Below are 22,415 nucleotides of genomic sequence, written 5' to 3'. Positions count from 1 at the left end.
GGCAGTATAAATAAGTTGAGGAAAGTAGTCACTCTCCAGTCTTGGGTTTATTCGATAACTGCCGATCATTTGGAACAGCTCCACATCTGCGAGAATATAATCTAAAATGGTGCTTGAATGGTTTGAGACTCTGGAAGCGGCTGCTGGTTAGTCTTGAGGCAAACACTCATTGAGGGCAAACAAGCATATATTTATTAATGCATCAATGCTAGTTCTGCGTTGGCGGTCTGTTGGGGAGTGATTGGCTATTACTGGTGGAATGCTGTTTGCAACTGGGTGTGTGGATTGAGCATGATGGATCATGCCTGTTTGAATTAGCGATATGTTGAAATCACCTGACAAAACTATGGCGGCCTGCGGGTAAATGAATTACAATGATTTGAGAAGAGAGATTAGACACTATTTGTCCTGCATTTTGCTGCTGGGAAGGACAAATATACACATTGCAAATTAAAAGGTGACATTATCAGATTTGGTTTAGTGGTTTGAATATTGCTGGACTGAGAGTTTGACACATTGAAACCATGTCTGGCCTAGATCAATCGATTCTTGTTGGCACCTTAGCAATAAATATTGATAACCCGCCAGAAGCTCTACCTTGTGTTTTTGATTTTGGTCGCTTCTAAGTGGTGCTCCCTAAAGCCTGTGATTGGCAAAGGAAGCACAGCCCAATTTTCTTGCAGTAATAAGATGCCAAACTCTTGCAGAAAGGATGCAAAATCAATATCGTCCAACTTGCAACTGAGGCTGTTTATGTTCCAGGAGTACAGTTTTAGTTGGATGTTGCTAGGGACCGTGTGTTGCCGTATTTTTGTGACTTAGGTAGTGCCAAATCCCACACTGTGGAGAGACACATATCTCATGTAGCTTAGGGCTCCTGCAGCTGCTGAGTGCTGGATGCTTAGGTTTGGGAAATAATTCAGAGGGTATTCCGTGGAGCCTACAGCTCCCCTTAGTACCCCACTAACGGTATTTTGCGGTGGCTTTGGATTGGGACAAAGTGGGCCCGTGTACCGCTCTGTCTCCATGGTTTTTACTTCAATGCCCCATTTCAAAAAGCCGTCCCTATGGGGGATAATCCCCATGGCGATGTTTGGATTGCTCCAGGAGACCACTGTGACTTCTCTTCCTGGGGCTTCCAAGTCAGGGTTGAACTCGATATTCTCTGTGGCGTAGGGTACCTTCTTATGCTATGAAATGTAAATTCAGAAGTAATGTACTTTCATATAAAACGTGAGTTTAAACTTCAACTTCAACTTACATAAGTAAAGTTTCTTCCTGTGCCTTTGAAGTCTAAACACTGGTAGTCATGTGATGTGGGGTTACCTTGTGCTGTAAAATGAAATGTAAACTTGCTATGTGGTTATATTGGGATTAAAGATGGAATGGACATATGCTATGGTCTTACCTTGTGAGGAAACATTTAAACTTGCTGTGTGGTTACCTTGTGATACAAGATTAAATGTAAACTGCTGTGAGGTACAAGATGAAGTGCAAACGTGCTGTGAGGTTACCTGTTGATATAAGATGAAAGGTGCAGAGCCAAAATATTGATGTAAAAATATCGATTTGCACAAATATCGAGGTAAAAATATCAGGGGTCAGATATATCGGCAGAAAAAATATCGTGGTCAAGAATATCGATTTTTAGGTAAGTAATATCGATTGAAAAAATATCAAAGTGTTAAATATCGTTTGTAAAAATCTGGTTGTTAAAAATATCGATTTTTTATTAATGTTATGTATGTTAGTATCTATTTTATATGTGTGTGCTGTTTGTTTTTTTGTATGAGAATTGTTTCTATTTTTATCATATGTGTTAAAATGTTAGTAGTTAATGTTTTTTTAAATGGAATTTTGCGTTTTTAGTTCTGTAGCAGGTTGTGGGTTTATAGGGGAATAGGGCGGGAAGTAATTTAATTATATACATTTTATTTATTATTTATAGTAGTTAATAATTATTTTTAAATTGAATTTTGTGTTTTCAGTTCCGTAGTAGGTTGTGGGTTTATAGGGGAATAGGGTGGGAAGTAATTTAATTATATGAAAAGTGTTGAATAATTTATATTTATTCATATTTGTATAATTGTGAAGTTATAAAGTTAAATGAGTAAATTAATGTATTAATGATTGTTTGATAATTAGTTGTCAATTCATTTAAATTAATTGATTATTAATTAATTATGGTAATTGTTTAATTAATTTTACGTGTGTGTTGTGAAGTTTGTAGGTGTAAATGGTGGGAAGGGTGCAGGGGCATAACACAGGCCCCCACAGCCCCCGCGGTGCAGGGGGCCCTGAGCTGCAGGGGGCCCCCTCAGCACAGACTGAGCTACAAATTACTGCCATCAAACGCAGCCCCTGCAGGCTTCCAAACAATGCTGACAACATCATTTTTTCTTGAAAAGCAGTGTTGCACCAGTTTAAATGACTGGTAAAGTGATGATTGGATTTTTGTAGATTTTTACAATATGTGATCCGCTAATCCCTTTCATCAAATTAACGATAAGCTACTAGAGAAGCCAAAAGCATATTTGCAATAACAAGTAAGCAAAAACTGTTCCTCCCAAAACATTTGCAAGCTTTATAGCACACTGTGAAATTCATGTTTTTAAAAGTAAGCCTATATAAAAAATGTCTCTTAGTGGAAACTGAGCAAATTTACCTTAGCCATCTTTTGTTAAAATTTGTCGTCCTGCCCCTCTTGTTCTGCCGTCATCCCTGCGAAATCCGCACAGTCTCCGGCATCTCATCCATTTACACTCAGCTACAGCACAAGCGTTATTTCACTAAACTGATGGAATCCGCAAGCAGGCCCATGCTTACGAAGCAAGCTACCCCATTTCAAATTGTTCGATCGAAGGTAGATGGGTCACCCACTAAGACACTTGGGGCCCAATTACAAGTAGGAAACATTTTGAGTCTTTGAATTGCTTGAGGCGTTGGGTGCAAGGGCAGCGAAGACTGTGCCCTTGTCCCTGCTTTTGACAGCAGGTAATACTCCCCCCAACTAGGACACAATTTAATCCTTCCCTCCCAAGCAATATTTTAGGAGTCTGTGAGAGAAAGCATTGGGAAGGCCAATAAGTCAGACTTATACCTGGAAGTGCATCGGTTGGCAAATTTGCGTCCGTGATATTGTAAATTGGTGAGTGACAAATGTGTGATTAAATGAATGCAAAGATGTGTGACCATTTTATTGGTTGAGTAATAATTGAGTGGGTGGCATCATACATTCATCCAACTATTGACTCATTTTGTGCAATCACCTATTCATCCATCCACAATATTCATACACACTTTTTTTGTAAAGCAGCACTTTCACTTAGAAGCCAAACCACTTCTCTTAAACAAGGCTTGTGATTGCTATTTCAAATTTAGCCTGGTCAAATCAGCTTTCACTTGTAAATGTTTCAGAATAGCAATTGAATAATCAGTCACCCAATCTGAAAGTTAGTGGGACATTTTTAATGCAACATCACACAACAAAACAATGATGCATTTGAAATCACACGCACGTGATGTTATTAGAATTAATATGTTAGTGGAAGTGACTTTAGAGGCCCACCTTAGTTCGTTGTAAGAAGCAAGACAAAAGTATTTATAGAAAGTGGTTTGTGAATTAGGTCTAGAGAGATATATAGAAATAGAAAGATATAACAAGCGAGGGAAGGAGAGAGATTGAATCAGAAAATTGAGAAACAGCGACTGGTGAATGGATATATGAATGAATGCATGGATGGATGAATGAATTTGAATGGGTGAGTGATTGTGTGGATAGATGATGCAGGGGCCGTCAGAGTATTAGACACAAGAATGGACAACAAAATTGAGAGATAGACAGAAGAACAGGCAGAGGTACATAGAGAAAGATGCTTTATCAGAAAGAAAGACAAACAGAGGGACAGATCGAAAAACTGACCGACAGCAAACAGACCAATGAACGGGAAACCATGTAAAAAGAAAGTAATGAAAAAGATGAATAGATAGAAAATCAGATATATAGAGGGAAAAAGACAAATTCAGACAGATACAACAGAATGCCAAAGAGACAGAAATGCCAATGATATGATCAATAGCTGACAGGCATGTTTGGGTGTAAACAGGTAGACGGGCAGATACGTATTCCTGAACTGAAATGCCTATTCATATAGTACTTCTAATATTATACTCTTAAAAACAATTATAGGAGCTCACGATAGCCGAGTAAGAACGAGTTCCTTCTATATTTCGAATGCCACTTCCTTTCAGAAAATATCTGCAGACAATGAATCCTTAACACTGACCTGTTGACTGGTGCCAATATGTAGAGCATGCTTCTGCATGCTTCTCAATCAGTGGGTTTTTAGTGTACAGAATGAATGTATACACCTCTAAGGGCCAGATGTACGACCATTCAGGTTAGCGAGTCGCAAATTGCCCAGAATTGCAACTCGCATTTTTTTTAAATTGTCGATGTCTTTTTTTATTGGTATGGGATCCAGCACTTTCCTTACTGTTGCACTCATTGGAATGGGAATAGTAATTTTTACCCCTCCGCTATCCAGCACTTTCCCTGCTGTTGCATTCACTGGAGTGGGAATAGTAATTTTTACCCCTCCACTATCCAATACTTTCCCTACTGTTGTATTTATTGTGTTGCGAAATGTATGGTCTATTTTTTTTTAATAGTTTATTGTTTTAATTAATTATAGAATGTTTTATTTTATTTTAAATAATTGATATATGTATATATTTTATTTTATATAATTTAGAAAGTTTATAAATTTAATAAAGATAATAGTTAATAAAATATATTTAAGTAAACATATGTATACATTTTTATGTTTGTGTTTTTATATGTTTTTTAATTGTTTATTTGTTATATTTAGTTAAAATATATATTAAATGTAATTTATTTTGTTAAAAATATTAATATTATTTAATATATTTTATTTAAGTTATACATATTTTTAAGTCGATATTTTTTACATCTATATTTTTTACTTCGATATTTTTTATTCAATATTATTGTACTCACCTGTTGTAGTATAGGCAGTCGATATTTTTGTATTCTATATTTTTGCATCGATATTTTTGTATGTCTATATTTTATAAATCGATATTTAATCAGGGAACCGATGAAATGTAAACTGCTGTGAAGTACAAGGTGAAATGCAAACTTGTTGTGTGATTCCTTGTGATGAAAGATGAAATGTAAACTTGCTGTGAGGTTACCTTGTGATGCAATATGAAATGTAAACTTGCTGTGTGATTTCCTTGTGATACAAGATGAAATGTAAACTTGCTGTGAGGTTACCTTGTGATGCAATATGAAATGTAAACTTGCTGTGAGGTTACCTTGTGATGCAATATGAAATGTAAACTTGCTGTGTGATTTCCTTGTGATACAAGATGAAATGCAAACTTGCTGTGAGGTTACCTTGTGATGCAAGATGAAATGTAAACTTGCTGTGAGGTTACCTTGTGATGCAATATGAAATGTAAACTTGCTGTGAGGTTACCTTGTGATGAAAGATGAAATGTAAACTTGCTGTGAGGTTACCTTGTGATGAAAGATGAAATGTAAACTTGCTGTGAGCTTACCTTGTGATGCAATATGAAATGTAAACTTGCTGTGAGGTTACCTTGTGATGAAAGATGAAATGTAAACTTGCTGTGAAATTACCTGGTGATACAAGATGAAATGTAACTTGATCTGTGGTGACATTGTGGTCAAGATGAAATGCAAACTTGCTGGAATGTAAACTTATTGTGTGGTTACCTTGTGATGAAAGATGACATGCAAACTTGCTCTGTGGTTAACTGGGAACACATGATGAGATGCTAATTTGCTGTGTGATTAGAGGGTGATAAAAGATGAAATGTAAACCTGCTGTGCTGTTATCTTGTCAGCAAAGATTGCATGTAAACTTGCTGGGTGATTACTTTGTGGTGCAAGATGAAATATACACATGCTGTCTGGGTACCTCGTGAAGCGTGATGAAATGCAAACTTTGGAGGTATAAATAGTAATAGGGTTGCCATGTGATATAAGAGCAAATGTACACTGTGGTCGGTACTACATGCTGCTGGGCACCTTCTAAATGACATGAATGGTCCCATTTATGAGAGGTTTGTGTCATGTTTACAACACACAATGTGGTAGATGCATGACACAAACTTCAGAATCTTGAAGCCACGCAAAGCCACTTTGCGTGGCTTCAACAATCTGAAGTAATGCAACACAGAGCACATCACCGCATTGCACCACTCTTCACTGGGCAGGTGTTCCAAAGGTGTTGTGTGGATGCTCCCATGGAACTCTCATGGATATTGACGCATCCACAGATTTACAAGAACTTGTAAACCGGGGATGTGCCAAAAGCTCACATCTTCCCAAGGAGGCGTAACAAGGCGAAATAGCTCTGTCTCGCCTCATTTCTTTCTCTTCCAATTTGAGTTGCATTCTGCAGCACACATAGAAAGAGGAATATGCCTCCCAGGATTGCTTTTGTGCAAAAAGACGCCCCTTCCTACACAAAAACAATCCTGCATGTAACGCAGGCACCCTTGCACCATGGTGCTAGGGTGCCTGTGTGGCACTAGGCTGCCAAATTGGCACCAGTGCAAGGGAGAGGACAGGTATGTGCCATATTGCCTTACATATGGCTCATTCCTGCCCTTTCCTTGTTATTTAGCACAGAAAGGTGACTTGCTGCTCTCACTGCGTGACTTCGTCATAAATGAGGCCCGAAGTGTCAGCTCTGGCAGTATCAGGTGACATAGGTTCACTCTTTGATGTGCTATGAAGGATAGTCTTTGGCAGGAGTGCTGAAGTCTACCTTCCCATGACGTATGCAGTGCAGACTATGACAATATCAAGTGCTGTAAGGTTACTATGCCATGGGATGTGAAATGTAAACTATGGCTGGACTAAGTGTTGTAGGACAGCTTCTCAAGAAAATCGTAGTGTAATCTCTGGGGGCATTATGTGTTGTCAAGCACCAGCATAAAGTACTTTGGGGTTACAATAGGACTGAATTTGAAGTGCTCTTGCGGCCAGTAATAGCTGCTATGTGTTAATGTCTGACACAATATATATGCTCATGGATGTATGTGGCAGCAATAAATACTGTGCGATTACATAAAGATGCTACCACAGACCCTGAAATAAGAACCCATTGGAGCACATCAGTGTGACTCAATGTTATGAGCAGGCCGTTCATGATCCAAAGGCAGGTTCATGTTGTAGGAATGAGCCAATGTCATTCCTTAGCAGATATGATGGTGTTTGGCCGAGGTTCGGCTCTGAGGAGACATCTCATGCCACAGCACAGTATGTTCCTTTGTGTACCAAATTCATGTCAGTCATTGCGCAGAGGAGTAAAGATCCCCACAGATAGGCCCACTGTGCTACTTCACTGATGTTCACAAATACCTGTTTGCAATGAGGCACACTTACCCACAACCTTGCTGGTAGAAGCAAAGACGCCTTTGCCCTGCTCTCTGTCAGCTTCCAGGGCAGCTTTCTCTTTTTTCATCTTCTTCAGGTCCACATTTGAATATTCCAGGTTCTGCTTCGCTCTTTGAAGCTCAACGCGGCTCCTGTTCTCCAGGTCACTCAGCACGTCCAGCTCAGTGTTCGTCCCGTTGACCTGCAGCTCTAGCGCGTTCTGCTGCTCCGCTAGCCTTCGTAGCTCGGTCATGAATGCGGCGCGTTGGGAGCGCAGTGTAGTCTCTTTGTTCAGGGCCATCATCTCTGCCTGCCGAAGGTTGGTGTGAGCCTCCCCTATGTGAGACTGAATCCTCCTATATATCCTACCAGTGATGTTAGTGTTGAGCAGGCTCTCTGCCAGCTTCTCCAGGGCACTGACTCCTGTTAAGAAGGCCTCCCGAACTGCTCCACTAAAGCCTGTGCTTCCAACAGTAACAGGAGCCAGTGTTGGGTCACAAAAACACACAAAGGTTCCTAGAACAAAAAACAAGAATATCACTCTAAGACAACAAAGACAGAAACCACATCCAACTGAAGGGGAAACTTGAGGGGAGGTTACAAACTGGGAAGCATGGCCATTGCAGAAGGACAACTTTGCCCAAATCCATGGGGCACATTCATAAGCACCCTGCTTCACTTTTCACCATGCAATGTAGTACATGTTTGACGCAACGCTCTGAGTCAGATTTATGAAGCCACGCAAAGCCACCCTGTGTGGCTTTGAATGGCCTCATAAATCATGAGTAAGAAGACGGAGCGCAAATTGCTGCGTTGCCTTACTCTGCAAACGAGAGGCATTCCATAGGTGTTAAAGTGGGTGTTCCCACACAACTCGCATGGTTTTTGATACATTGCCAATATACAAGGACTTGTAAACCTGGGAATGCTTTAAAATCTTATTCTTTCTGAGGTGAGGTGTAACAAGAAGAAATATCTTTATTTCTCCTCATTTTTTTCCCTCTTTTTACATGTGCTGCATTCTACAACATTCATAGAAAGAGAAAAACACCTCTTAGGATTGTTTTTGTGCCGGAAGGTGTTCCTTCCTGCACAAACTAATCCTGCTTAACATAGTGCAAGGGTGCATGCGATTACGTTAACCCTCTGAAACTGCACCAGCGCAGGGGGAAAGGAGGGGAATGCATCACTTTTGATAAATATTGTGCATTCCTGCCCTTTCACTTTGTCATAGGGCAGTGCAGCAAGGTGACTGCTGTGCTGCCCTACACCAAACCCCTATAAATGAGGCCAAAGTCCTCAACTGCTGGGCTAATAAACTCACTGATAGTGGACCCCTCCATGTGTGAGACAGAGGTCACAGATGCCTACTGTTTCTCTTCCCGTTCATTTTCTCTCACATTTCTGACTACCTATTTCTAATAAGGAGGAGTTCGTATTGCTTTCAAGGCCCTGTTTTCACCCAGCTGTTGCTCGGGATTACCAAGGGGGTCTCCTGACAGCAAAGAAATGCATAATGCCTCCATCTGAGCAGGGGGTGCTACATTAGCATGCAGAGGGTTCTGCCACGGTAGTGGAGTACTCAAAACCTGAGTTGGAGAATTCTGATCCAGTTTTGCTTCTGCCATGGTGGTGGAGTACTCAAGCCCCGAGGTGGAGAATTCTGTCCAGTTTTACTTCTGGCACGGTGGTGGAGTACTCAAGCCCTGAGGTGGAGAATTCTGATCCAGTTTTACTTCTGCCACGGTGGTGGAGTACTCAAGCCCCGAGGTGGAGAATTCTGATCCAGTTTTACTTCTGCCACGGTGGTGGAGTACTCAAGCCCCGAGGTGGAGAATTCTGATCCAGTTTTACTTCTGGCACGGTGGTGGAGTACTCAAGCCCTGAGGTGGAGAATTCTGATCCAGTTTTACTTCTGCCACGGTGGTGGAGTACTCAAGCCCAAGGTGGAGAATTCTTATCCAGTTTTGCTTCTGCCACGGTGGTGGAGTACTCAAGCCCAGAGGTCGAGAAATCTGATCCAGTTTTACTTCTGCCACGGAGGTAGAGTATTCAAGCCCCGAGGTGGAGAATTCTGATCCAATTTTACTTTTGGCACGGTGGTGGAGTACTAAAGCCCGAGCTGTAGAATTCTGATCCAGTTTTACTTCTGCCACAGTGGTGGAGTACTCAAGCCCTGAGCTGGAGAATTCTGATCTTTTTTTACTTCTGCCATGCTGGTGGAGTACTCAAGCCCGAGGTGGAGAATTCTGATCCAGTTTTACTTCTGGCATGGTGGTGGAGTACTCAAGCCCTGAGGTGGAGAATTCTGATCCAGTTTTACTTCTGCCATGGTGGTGGAGTACTCAAGCCTGAGGTGGAGAATTCTGATCCAGTTTTGCTTCTGCCACGGTGGTGGAGTACTCAAGCCCAAGGTGGAGAATTCTTATCTAGTTTTGCTTCTGCCACGGTGGTGGAGTACTCAAGCCCAGAGGTCGAGAAATCTGATCCAGTTTTACTTCTGCCACGGAGGTAGAGTATTCAAGCCCCGAGGTGGAGAATTCTGATCCAATTTTACTTTTGGCACGGTGGTGGAGTACTAAAGCCCGAGCTGTAGAATTCTGATCCAGTTTTACTTCTGCCACAGTGGTGGAGTACTCAAGCCCTGAGCTGGAGAATTCTGATCTTTTTTTACTTCTGCCATGCTGGTGGAGTACTCAAGCCCGAGGTGGAGAATTCTGATCCAGTTTTACTTCTGGCATGGTGGTGGAGTACTCAAGCCCTGAGGTGGAGAATTCTGATCCAGTTTTACTTCTGCCATGGTGGTGGAGTACTCAAGCCTGAGGTGGAGAATTCTGATCCAGTTTTGCTTCTGCCACGGTGGTGGAGTACTCAGGCCCAGAGGTCGAGAAATCTGATCCAGTTTTACTTCTGCCATGGTGGTAGAGTATTCAAGCCCCGAGGTGGAGAATTCTGATCCAGTTTTAATTTTGGCACAGTGGTGGAGTACTAAAGCCCCGAGCTGTAAAATTCTGATCCAGCTTTACTTCTGCCACGGTGGTGGAGTAGTCAAGCCCCGAGCTGGAGAATTCTGATCTATTTTTACTTCTGTATAAACAAAGAGATCCAGGGGTCAGAAGAACAGAAAACAGAAATCAGTAAAGTAAAAAATGTGGAAAACTGTGTGGTATTGCACAAACTACTATCTGAACAAGAAAGTCCTCATAAAGAGGATGGAATTCCATCAACCACCGAAGTGGCATGCTTCATCATATGGGATCGCCTCTTAACCGCAACCTGGTGCGATTAAGGAGCTGCTGGTCCTTGATAGATTGGCGGTGCACGCGTGACTGGTTAATTCTTATTATCAGTACCGCAAAACGCATCGCTGACACAATTTTGATTGAGATTCAATTGCTAGAAGGCCAGATCTAGACCACTTTGTCCAACTCAGTCTATAAGAAAAATCTTGATGAAACGAACAAATCAAGTAAAGAGTTGAAGGACACTCTTAGCTTCAAAGATTGATAAGTTCAAGAAAGACCTGGCCAAGTTCTCTCTTGAGAAAGTCTATCCTTATACTCAGGAGAACTATGTACCTCCTGAATATAACAAGAAAGGCAGGAAGTATGGCTCTAACTACTCGTCCTCTGGTTCTGAAGATTGGTCTAGTGATTCAGATACAACAGAACAGGTCCCTTCACGAAACAGAGGTAGTGGTAGAGATAACTTTAGGCGCAATTGGCAGGGTAACCCACAGACTCAATGGTAGAACCCTGCACCTTGGCAATTCCCTAATGTCCCTTTCCATCCACAAATGATGCCGTTTAATCCGCCTCCACAGATGTTTCAACAGCAGCCTTTTGTAGGACAGGGTCGGTGCAGAAACAGAGGGAGAAGGAGAGGACAACAGGGTCAGACACGAGTGCATTGGAACCCCCTACATCTCCAAGAAGCCTCCGCAGCATGACAAAAGGCCCACCGACAGCAGGACCCAGCAACAACTAATAGTAAATCTAAGCACATATGTTCTGACCTCCTCTGAAGAAAAGATCCTCAACAAGGGGTCAGGTTTTGTACCTACGAATTCTGGTGATCCTTTTTTGATACAATGGGAATTAGCCAGATTTTTCCTTAAAATCAGACTACAATTTTTCTTCAAGGACAAAACTCCAGACAATGTTACATCAATAGACCATACTGCCGATAGTGGATTACGAACTAAACCTACTTTCTTGCCGGAAGCCAATTAGATACCAGCACATGTTTTGAATCAGCATTTTCTCTTGAAGTATCTAAACTGAACAAGTTTTCCAATAAACATTATCAAAATCTTTCGAATGTTGAAAAAAAGGCTCTTGACTCTCTATTAAAGAACTCGGCTATTATTATCAAGCCTGCGGATAAAGGGGGAGCGATTGTTATCCTTAACACCATAGACTACCGTGAGGAATGCCTCAGACAACTCAACGATGAATGTCCCTCTAGATTGTTGAGTGCTGACCCCACGGCCAGATTGCAGAAAGAAATTGGAGAACTAGTGATTGAAGCTAGACTGGAAGGTTGGATTTCTAGTCATGAGGCTGACCATCTGATTACCCCACATCCAGTGACACCATATTTCTATACGTTACCTAAGGTACACAAAGAGCGCCGCCCGCCTCCCGGAAGACCCATCATTTCGGGTATAGCCTTTGTCCTCCTTTGTTGATTTTTTCTTGAGACCTTTGGTCAAAATGATGCCGACGCATCTACAGGATACTAAGGATGTTTTAAACATCCTCCCAAGTATTGATTTTAACATTGACACTGACTATCTAGTCAGTTTTGATGTAGAATCCTTATATACCTGTATCCCTCAGTCTGATACGTTAGAAGCGATTAAATCACTATTGGATAACAGCACTGACCCGCTGAGTTCGCCAGTTTCATTCATCATGGAGTGTGCCAGGCTGGAAATGATGGAAAACTTTTTTAAGTTTGAAGACCGGTTTTATCTTCAGATTTACGGTACTTCTATGGGCAGTGTTTTCGCCCCCAGCTTGGCCAATGTCTATGTCCATCGTTTGAACAGAACCATGTGCTCACTGAAACTAATCCATTTTGGAGTTCCATGATTGTATGGAAACGTTACATCGATGACATTTTGGTCATATGGAGAGGTGATAATATCACCTTAAATGCTTTCCATGACTGGCTCAATGATCAAAACAACTTTCTTAATTTCACTTTGGAATTTAGCAAATTGGGCCTGCCATTCCTGGATCTCCGGATCTTCCCGTCCAGTGAAGGCTTGGAAAGTGAACTATACACTAAACCTATGTCAAGGAACTCGTTGCTCCAATATGATAGTTTTCATCCAAAAGCGCTCAGGGCAGGCTTGCCCTTTGGTCAGTTCCTCAGGTTGAGGAGAAACTGTTCCACTAATGAGGTCTTTACTAAACATGCTGATGTTCTATCACAGAACCTCCGTTCTAGAAACTATCCATCTAGACTGATAAGACAATCATACAAACGAGCAGCGAACAACAACCGAGAAGCTCTGTTAGAAGCTACTGTATCTAAAGCTCCTCTCGAGAGATTGACTTTTGTAAACACCTTCAGCACCTCTTCTAATCAGATCCAAAAAATTGTATGGAAACACTGGCGCATTCTCAATGTTGGGAATGATAAACTAGCTTTTCAACTGTTTTCTTTCAAAAGAGGGACTAATCTGCGTGGTTCTTTAGTCCACACTAGACCCAGGAACAAAACACCCTCTATATCTAATTCCTTGTGGAATCTTCCTCCTGTGCAGGGACATTATCCCTGTGGCAGCTGTGTTGTTTGTTCGCAAGCGAGACATACTACTGACATTGATATCGGTCTGTCCAAACCATGGAAACAGCTTCGACACACTAATTGCAACAGTGATAAGGTCATATACCTCATCACGTGTCCTTGTCTCAAATACTATGTGGGAATGACCACAAGAAAGATTAAACAACGCATTATGGAGCATAAGAGTACCATTCGATGCAGGAAGTCATCAACTAGATTGACCAATCATTTTTTGGAGTTCAACCATACTCCTGAACAGGTCTTGTGGACTGTACTTGAACAACCCTACATTCCTGCCCATGTTACTGACGTTTTTAAGTTCCTTTTTAAAGAAGAACAACGTTGGGTGTTCAAGCTACGTAGTGATCGACTTGGTCTGAACGATGCCATACCGTGGACTTTATTACAATAGATGAGTCAGTAGCCTACATCTTCTCTAATAGATGATTATTTCTTCTTTGTCTGAGAAGTGTGATTTTCTTGACTAGAGTATTAGTCTGTCATGATCTGTTATGATTTTTTCCTGTCCAATGCTACCAGGTTTTTATCAATGATGAGAGGCGTTTGGTATGATCGGTCTTGACCACATTGTGTATATGTATACACTCTATGACCTCATTTGAGCTCATTGGATTCCATTTCTAGGTTGTGTACATATAACAAATGATTGATGGGCAGTACATAATTCTAATTCTACTTTTATAAATAACAGGTACCGTGTCGGACAACCACATGGTCGTGCACACTTTAGGAGCGGTGACTACTGTATGACAGAGATTGCTTCTTAGTCGTGAATTCATCAACCCCATGGATGCCTTTGTATGACCTGATTATTATTTTCAATAATGGGATAATTATTTAATTTCTAGTCAGATATGATTTGGTATTCAGACTGGTGCGAACATGAGCGATTCAGTCTTTAAAGGTTTCTCTACTCGTTGGTGTGTTTATGCATATCACCTAAGTGAGCCAATTTGAATCTGTTTATTCGTTCACAGCTGCCGCTTTTGATAACTACATTTCCCATCTATCCACCAGATTGAGTTACGTCATTAACCGCTACCTTGGTCGGTATTGGCCAGCAGTCTATGCGCATTGACGTCATCACGCATATCAGAACAAGCTTGTTGGCGTCTTGAAAGTATTTAATTCTGTGTCCCCCGGCCCTCCGGTTACCGCTCGGTGCAACCTGGAAGGAAGCCTGGGGTAACGACGGAGAGGTAGGGAGCTTTTTTACCGCTACACATTTATATGCAACTAGATGCTCTTCGTTTTTTGTTTTTCTGTATGTTCAATACGATCTGGTTGCTCTTTCGTTATGTTAGAATGAGGCCTTTTCTAACATTATAATTAGAGGCGTTTCTTTCATTCAACAGTCTTTAAGCAGTTGTAACCCCTCCTTGGGATTGTTAAGATTAGATATTTAATTAATCCAGAAGGTGGCCAATCAGTCTGTTATGTATGATTATCTGGCCCCCATGATATAACCACAACGAGCTACCGTTATGTCTATTAGGTTTGTTAGCGCTATTTACGCGACATCTTAGTTCTATAGCGGCTACTTTGATCTTTCTTAGGGATCATTACCAGAGACATGTAGTGTTGATAAAATCATTAATACACTTGCTTTATTTACCGCCATCACTGCGTATGACCCCCACTATATTAGTTTATTTTATCTTTCACAGAGCGTTGCCTCACGCCCTGAGTGTGACCAGGAGCGGCAGGCGGTAGTCTCGATTTAATATGGGTAAGATCAGCCAAGAGTTATCTGGCTTAAGTTGGGTATGTTGGTTTAAAGCTGTGTGGTTTACACTATCTAGTTGAGAACAATTCTCATTTGTCTTATGTCTTCTGTCATTTTTCTATAGGTACTTATCTTCTTGTCCTGTAGTGCTCTATACAATAGAGTCAACACTCAGGTACACAGTTGGTTGTATCGTTTCAATTTAATATAATTTTTGTGACATTTACACATATTAGTGATTTAGGCACTTGTATTTTGCTGCAGTAGTTTATGTATGGTCCTGAAGAAAGCCATGATCACAATTCTTTGATCTATATTGGCTGAAACATGTAGACCTTTGTTTGATCCACTGTATGCGCGCTCGCAATTTCGTTTAGACCGCGCTACTACTGTTGTTTTAATGTTGGCACCGGGAGATCTCCATTAAATCACATTTTCTCCCTGTAGTCAATTTTATATCACTTTTTTCTTACACTGCACTCTGATTTTTCACTCATCCCAGGCTATCTTCATCGATCTTTAGGAGATCTAGTCCTCTTTGTATAGTCAAAACATCCGCGAGCTCCTCCCTTAGACAATTGCTGGGAGTAGCAGCTCCTTAATTGCACCAGGTTGCGGTTAAGAGGAGATCCCATATGATGAAGCATGCCACTTCGGTGGGTGATGGAATTACGTCCTCTTTATGAGGACTTTCTTGTTCAGATAGTAATTTGTGCAATACCATACAGTTTTCCACATTTTTTACTTTACTGATTTCTGTTTTCTGTTCTTCTGACCCCTGGACCTCTTTTTTATACATAATTAGTTGGGGGATTTGTCTAAGTTGGTCGTGTGTTTCCCTCGGACCCTTTTACTCACTCGTTTCATATACTATTTTTACTTCTGCCATGGTGGTGGAGTACTCAAGCCCCGAGCTGTAGAATTCTGATCCAGTTTTACTTCTGCCACGGTGGTGGAGTACTCAAGCCCCAAGGTGAAGAATTCTGATCCAGTTTTACTTCTGCCACGGTGGTGGAGTACTCAAATCACCAGGGGGAGAATTCCGATCCAGTTTTACTTCTGCCAGGGTGGTGGAGTACTCAAGCCTCGAGGGGGAGAATTCCGATCCAGTTTTACTTCTGCCACGGTGGTGGAGTACTCAAGCCCAGAGGTGGAGAATTCCGATCCAGTTTTACTTCTGCCACGGTGGTGGAGTACTCAAGCCTCGAGGGGGAGAATTCCGATCCGGTTTTACTTCTGCCATGGTGGTGGAGTACTCAAGCCCAGAGGTGGAGAATTCGGATCCAGTTTTACTTCTGCCACAGTGGTGGAGTACTTAAGCCCAGAGGTGGAGAATTCCGATCCAGTTTTACTTCTGCCAGGGTGGTGGAGTACTCAAGACCAGAGGTGGAGAATTCTGATCCACTTTTACTTCTGCCACATTGGTGGAGTACTCAAGCCCAGAGGTGGAGAATTCTGATCCAGTTTTACTCCTGCAACGGTGGTGGAGTACTCAAACCCCTAGGTGGAGAATTCTGATCCAGTTTTAATTCTGCAACGGTGGTGGAGTACTCAAGCCCAGAGGTGGAGAATTCTGCTCCAATTCTGACAGAGTGGTACTCTATTTGTCACAGTGGCACAATAAGTGTACATCATAGTACAGCTATGGAACACAAATGGGCTGTTTTGATTCAGGTGTGGCACATCAATTTGATGGAGTGGATTTGTTTTTGTGGTTATGTGACAACCTGCAGGGATCGGGCTGTGGCACAGGCCTGCAGTATTCTGGAGCTGGGGCAAGATATTCCAGGACAGGTCTGGCAATTCAACGCCACATTTTGCCATAATTATAGCTCGTTTTGGGACAGTTGTGCATAATTCTGGAAAAGTATGCGCACATTCTGCAGAACTAGTAAATGTGGCAGGAGATCTGGGTGATAGGCCTCTCTGTCAGGAGCATACTGCTTGTTTAACAAATCACTTCTTGATGTTAGTAGTGTCCTACTGCGATTCACATGAGACCCACTAGGGACCTTCGACAAGTAAGAGATGTTTACTCAAGGACACAAAGCAGAAAACCTTTATTCTATCAGGAAGCATGTCTTACTGCTGGAAGGTCCTGGTTGGACACCCATAGGCCTGGAGGAAGCATACTTACTCGTAGAAAAGGCTTTGTTAATTTTGGAGCAATTCACACCTCAACGGGAGGGGATAAGACATGCCTAGTAATAGAATATCTTGGTGAATCAGAAAGTAGGATGTTGAGGAGAGAGGTGTAGGTAGTCCTGGGACATCTTCCCACAGTATCAGGATATTTACTTCAGCTCCTTGCTCATGATAGCCACAGGCCCAACACGAGACGCATCAGTCTACCAAGTTTATTGTTTGTTTAGGTGCAGGCTTTGAACCAGAGTGAGGTTTCTAACCTGGGAATATTCTGATATATTTCTAAGACAATAGCTGAATATTTTGGCCCAGGTTCACACTACTTAATACTGAATCCGCTGACGTCAAAGCCTGCTGAGCAGTAGGTTCCTAACAAATGATTTATCTAGATTTGGTCTTTCAAATGGTCTTTGGAATATGGACCTTGGAGTCGCGGACTCACCTGCGATGACAAAGACTGCGAAGGAACGGAGCATCATGGGATTCATGGCTGACAAACTCTGGGTCCAACGGATCACAGACTCCTGCAGAAGACTAGAGAAAGATCACCATCACAATCAAGAGCAACAGAAAACTGATTTTGCTAATCTTCCATTTTTAAATGTTGTCACACTTTATGGACCCCACATGATCCTGCAATGTAGGATCCTGAAACCCCCCGCCCTCCCCCACCATGGATTGGAACTAGGTTAAGCAGACACCTTAGTGGCCTCCTGAGGGGGGACTGCTAAAAAGAGTGGACTGAATGAGGCAAAAAAAAAAAGGCAAACTGGAAGGGCTGCGCCTCCTGCATGGATGAAGAAGTTCCATGCAGGGGACAGGCTGCCCCCTCTACCCACAACAGGAGGCTTCTGGAGACAGAGGCGTGCCTAGAGCCACATTTCGGGGGTGGGGGGGGGGCTAAGAAAACATTTGGGGGGGGCTGATTCTTCAAGCAAAAGGCAGAGTGGAGCTGCAGGGGCTCCAAGAAGGGGTGAAAAACATCAAAGCTTCATTACCTAGCAAAAGGTCTTTTAAAGACCTGTGAAGTACTCGGGTGCGGCTGTGTGTGTGCCCGGGAAACTGTCTCATCCAGGGCTGCCACACACGACTGGGGGGCTGAAGCCCTATGAGTCCAATGGGCGTTGCGCGCCTGGCTGGAGAAACCAGTCCAGCTGCAGTAGATCCCTCGTCTTGCAGACAATGACTTCCTCCCACAGGTCAGTAAGAAATGAAGGAAATACTCTAATCACTGTTTTGGTCACTTAGGTGCTTATGTATGAGAGCCCTGTGCCACATTTGCACCACATAAAGTGGTACATGCTTAACGTGGGGCTCTCATAAAGATTCATGAAGTCACGCAAAGACACCCTGCATGGCTTTGAGTGGCCTCAAATCATGAGTAAGGCGATGCAGTGCAAATCACTGTGTCGCTTTACTCTGTGTCAGGGAGGCGTTGCATGGGCGCTGCACAGGTTTTTCCACACAAAAAATCCATGGATATTGGTGCTGCCCCAGATTTACAAAGTGATGTAAACTGGGGAGGCTTCAAAGCTGTACTCCTCCCGAGGTGAGGTGTAAACGAGGAGAAATTTAAATATATTAATTTCTCCTCGTTTCTTCCTCTTTTCGTGTGTGCTGCATTCTGAGGAACACTTTGAGGGAGGAAAATGCCTCTTAGGATGGTCCTTTTAGCACAAAACTAAACCTGCTCACAACACAGGCAGCTTTGCACTATGCTGCAAGGCCTTCTGCATGGGCGCTAGGAGCTGAAACGGCACCAGCACAGGTAGGAAGGACAGGAATGCACCGTATTGGATCAATAAATGAGGCCGAAAGAACATTGGGGCAGGCGCACGAGGTTCACTTTACAGGAGCCGGGAGCGCAGAGAGTTGTGTCTGCCACTGCCAGATGACTGCAGGCTGATGCTGTGCCCAAGGTGGGCGCAGAGGACACAGGAGCGGTGCGGGCTGGGTGAAGAGTGCCTTTTGTGCCATCACATTGGATACACTGCTGCTAATATTTCACTCACTGCTAATCTTGTAGAAATCAAAACATTTTCTGTTATATTTGATATGGTGATTTTTACAGGTGACGTTACTAGCTGCCAAGTGGACACCTTTAGCCAATCCTGGCTAATAAGCAAACAGCACTTTGCATGCTTCTATTTATGAGCCATTGCTCCAGTGATACATGCAACACTACAGGTCCCAGAATGCAGCGCGATTCCAGGAGAAAAGCCAGAGCAGGCTGGTAGACATAGAGACACTTGACTGCAATGGGTGTTGATAAATTCTCCCAAAGTGCTAACAAATATATCACGAGCGAACATGTTTTACTTCATCCACATGAGTGTTGGGCAAAATGCGTCTGGGTGACATCGGCAACTGTACGCAGCTGGAGTCGGCTACTACTAATGAATGGAATAAACAGGTGCCTGCTCGTGCCCCAGCGCTTGGGATGTGCGCGTCAGCGCTGTATCGTAGCAGGTTTGGCGCAGTCCTGCTCCTTTAAGTTTGCTGCGCTGGGATTTGAGAAATATTAGTAAAGATGCCCCATTATTCTTACCGATCTCAAGGGCATGACAGCAGTGGCGTAACAGCAGTGGCGTAAACTTGAGGGGGCCCCCCCTGCAAGGTATGTGGAGGGGCCCCTTCGGGGCTCAATCAGTAGCTCCCGGGCCAGAGCATTGTGCTGAGGGGGCCCCCTGGAGCTTGGGGGCCCCACCGCACCGCAGGGGTTGCAGGGGCCTGTGTTACGCCCCTGCATGACAGCAGGGCACGAGTCGGGGGTACACGCGGGTGGACGGCGTCAACCCACTTTTTTCACAGGGTGGACGCCGTCCACCCTGCCAAGAAGATGAGCCCCACTGATAAAGATGCTGAATTCGTCCCGGTGTAATTCCCAAACACCGGGACACTTTCAGCAGCGCCTGCACGTTGTTATCTGCTTTCCATCCACAACAATGTGCAGGCGCAGACGGGGCTTTCTTATTTCTAGCTCCTGTCGGCTCTTAACAAAGGCCGAGTCTGAGGGGTCATCGGGCCTCCTTTTGTTGAGTCTCCTGGCTGGCAGCAGTCAGGAGCCTAGCGCCTAGAAGAAAATGCAGCAGAGGAGAAACAAAGGCTCACACCTTGTGAAGCTCTTCACACATACTTTAAAGAGGCAGCTTTTTACTTTGTTCAGGCCTTGTTTACGAGATGTGCATGCCCTGTAAGAGTGTCAGATGTGTTGGTCTTTCCCAGTATTTGCACGAAATAAATACCATTTATATAGCGCTTACTACCCCTGAGGAGGCGTTGGAATAATTTAAATATCACTATTTTTTCTTTTAAAGCACTATGGCAAGAGGAAGCTTTACGCTGACAAAAGGCACCATTGTTTTATGTGTAGCGTACAAAAGTGTGAATCTTCTGCCTCAATCTGGAGGGTTTGCAAGTGTACTCGAAATGTGCTCCAATGTACTCATGATACACCTGCTAAACATGTATGTGAGGGCTTAAGATCTGATGTCACTTCTTGTGATGCCACTTCCTGTGATGTCATGCGCGTCATGCGCCGCCATGTGCCACTTGCTTACTGATTAACTAGGTTAGTCCCCTCACTTCTTTTTTTAGGACTTGTGCCCCGCATGACAGTAATAACAGATGATTGCACTTCCCTGCACCTCCCAAAATGGGACCTCCGCGAGCTTCGGAAGTGTGCCCCAATCAAGGGTGCCTGCGTGTCGCGCAGCGGGGCTTCAATGAGCTGTGTTACACCCGCGCAATCTTTAGTAAATAAGCGCCTTGGTTGGCAGGACGCATCCTAAAATAGCAGCATCTTCCAAATGTCTGTGATATCTGCTCCTGGGCCCTGACAGCACAGCCAGCGAGGAGAGAGATGTTTACCATTCACATAAACCATTCTTAACTCCTGCGGATAAACGCGCACATTTCTCACCTGGAATTCAAGTCACCCCGAACGCTCTTGTGAACAATAATTTGTGCAAAACATTTTATTTTATGTCCCATAATTTGACCCATTAAAACCAAATTGCTTGTGAGGGTCTTTTGTGGGGCAAGAATGCCACCGAAGTTGCCACAGAATCCAAATGGAGGCGCGTGCCTCTGGGCAGCAGCTCACTGCCAAAAGATGTGTCCATGGACTTAGCCTAACACTCAGAGATGCATTTAAAATAGGAGTACAGCATCTCTGTACCGACGAGGTTCAGTGATCTTTTAATAAATAGCTAAGTACTCAGCTGTGACCTAAAGTAGAATCAGAGGGGCAGATTTACAAGCCCCTTGCGCCACTTTTAACATGGGAAAAGTGACGCAAAAGTGGCGCAAGGGGCTTGTAAATCTGCCCCCTAGCGAGGGCCGTGCACACGCACACGAGCGTGCGCTCCTGCATGGCCTGTTTAGAGTCAATATCGAGTTATCAATAACAAAAGATCCCCGCACTCCTGCTTTCACCCTCCTACCTCCAGAGCGCGCAGTCGCAGCAGGTGTCGAGCCGCCTCAGCGCTGCCTCCGCCTCGCTGTGTGACACTGAGCGGGAGCCCGGGGGTATATAGGCGCAGGAATGCAAATAAGGTAACGTGTCATGAGGAAGAAGCAGCCCATTGGACTCACCCTGCCACCTGGGCCCCTCCTCCCGCTGAAACAGCCAATAATCACTGGCCGGAGCTTTGCATACCTTCTTCTGCTGAGGCCTCCTCACCTCCGTCCTCGGGTGCTATCATTCCTTTCACCCTCACACTTCACAGTTACCTCCCTTCACACTTCACAACTCCTTGCACTGGCCCTTCAAATACTCCCTTCCCTCAGCTTCCCAATGCCTTCAGCAGGCCCTTCCAAACCACCCCTCACGCTTCACAGCTCCACTCTCTGACTCTTTCACCTTCCCAACCCTGACTCCTCCGAAGCCTGGCCTCTCTGACCGTCTCACACCTCCATTCCCTGACCTTTCTCTCTTTGACCCCTGACCCTTGCACACTACCTCCTCCTGACAACTTTCCATTCACCAATAACATATTTTTCACAACAGTCTGAGCCAACCGCGACCCTCTCACTCCCCTACTCTTGACCCTTTCACCTCACCTCCCACTGGCCCTTCACTTTGTGTTCCCTGCCTGTGTCCCCTCTACCTCATGACTCTTCTTTCCTGGCCCCCCACCCCCTGCTCCTCACCCTCATACCTCCCCACCCACTGATCCTTTACTTCATTGTTCCTGGCCTCTTCTCTCCTCTACCTCCTGACTCTCCCATACCTCTCTGCTGCCTCTCCCCCTTCTCTGACCCTGCCCCACCTCCTGCTCTTCACCT

General features: G+C 43.7%; 1 protein-coding gene across 1 annotated transcript in view; it reads right to left on the bottom strand.

The window, feature by feature from the left end:
• Positions 1–21,684, bottom strand: part of LOC146863696 (uncharacterized) — a 41,207-nt gene extending 19,523 nt beyond the window's left edge. The window contains exons 1-3 of the mRNA XM_085627834.1: positions 21,572–21,684; positions 17,569–17,660; positions 7,445–7,951 (exon numbers count right to left, since the gene is read on the bottom strand). Of these exons, the coding sequence (XP_085483960.1) occupies positions 7,445–7,951; positions 17,569–17,614 (553 nt within the window). The 5' untranslated portion in view covers positions 17,615–17,660; positions 21,572–21,684. The remainder of the gene's footprint in view (positions 1–7,444; positions 7,952–17,568; positions 17,661–21,571) is intronic.
• Positions 21,685–22,415: the final 731 nt, after the last annotated feature.

The sequence above is a fragment of the Triturus cristatus genome, chromosome 2_1, assembly GCF_964204655.1.
Source record: "Triturus cristatus chromosome 2_1, aTriCri1.1, whole genome shotgun sequence".
Taxonomy (NCBI): domain Eukaryota; kingdom Metazoa; phylum Chordata; class Amphibia; order Caudata; family Salamandridae; genus Triturus; species Triturus cristatus.
Note: the sequence above shows the minus strand (reverse complement) of the source record. Positions and strands in the feature narration are given on the sequence as shown.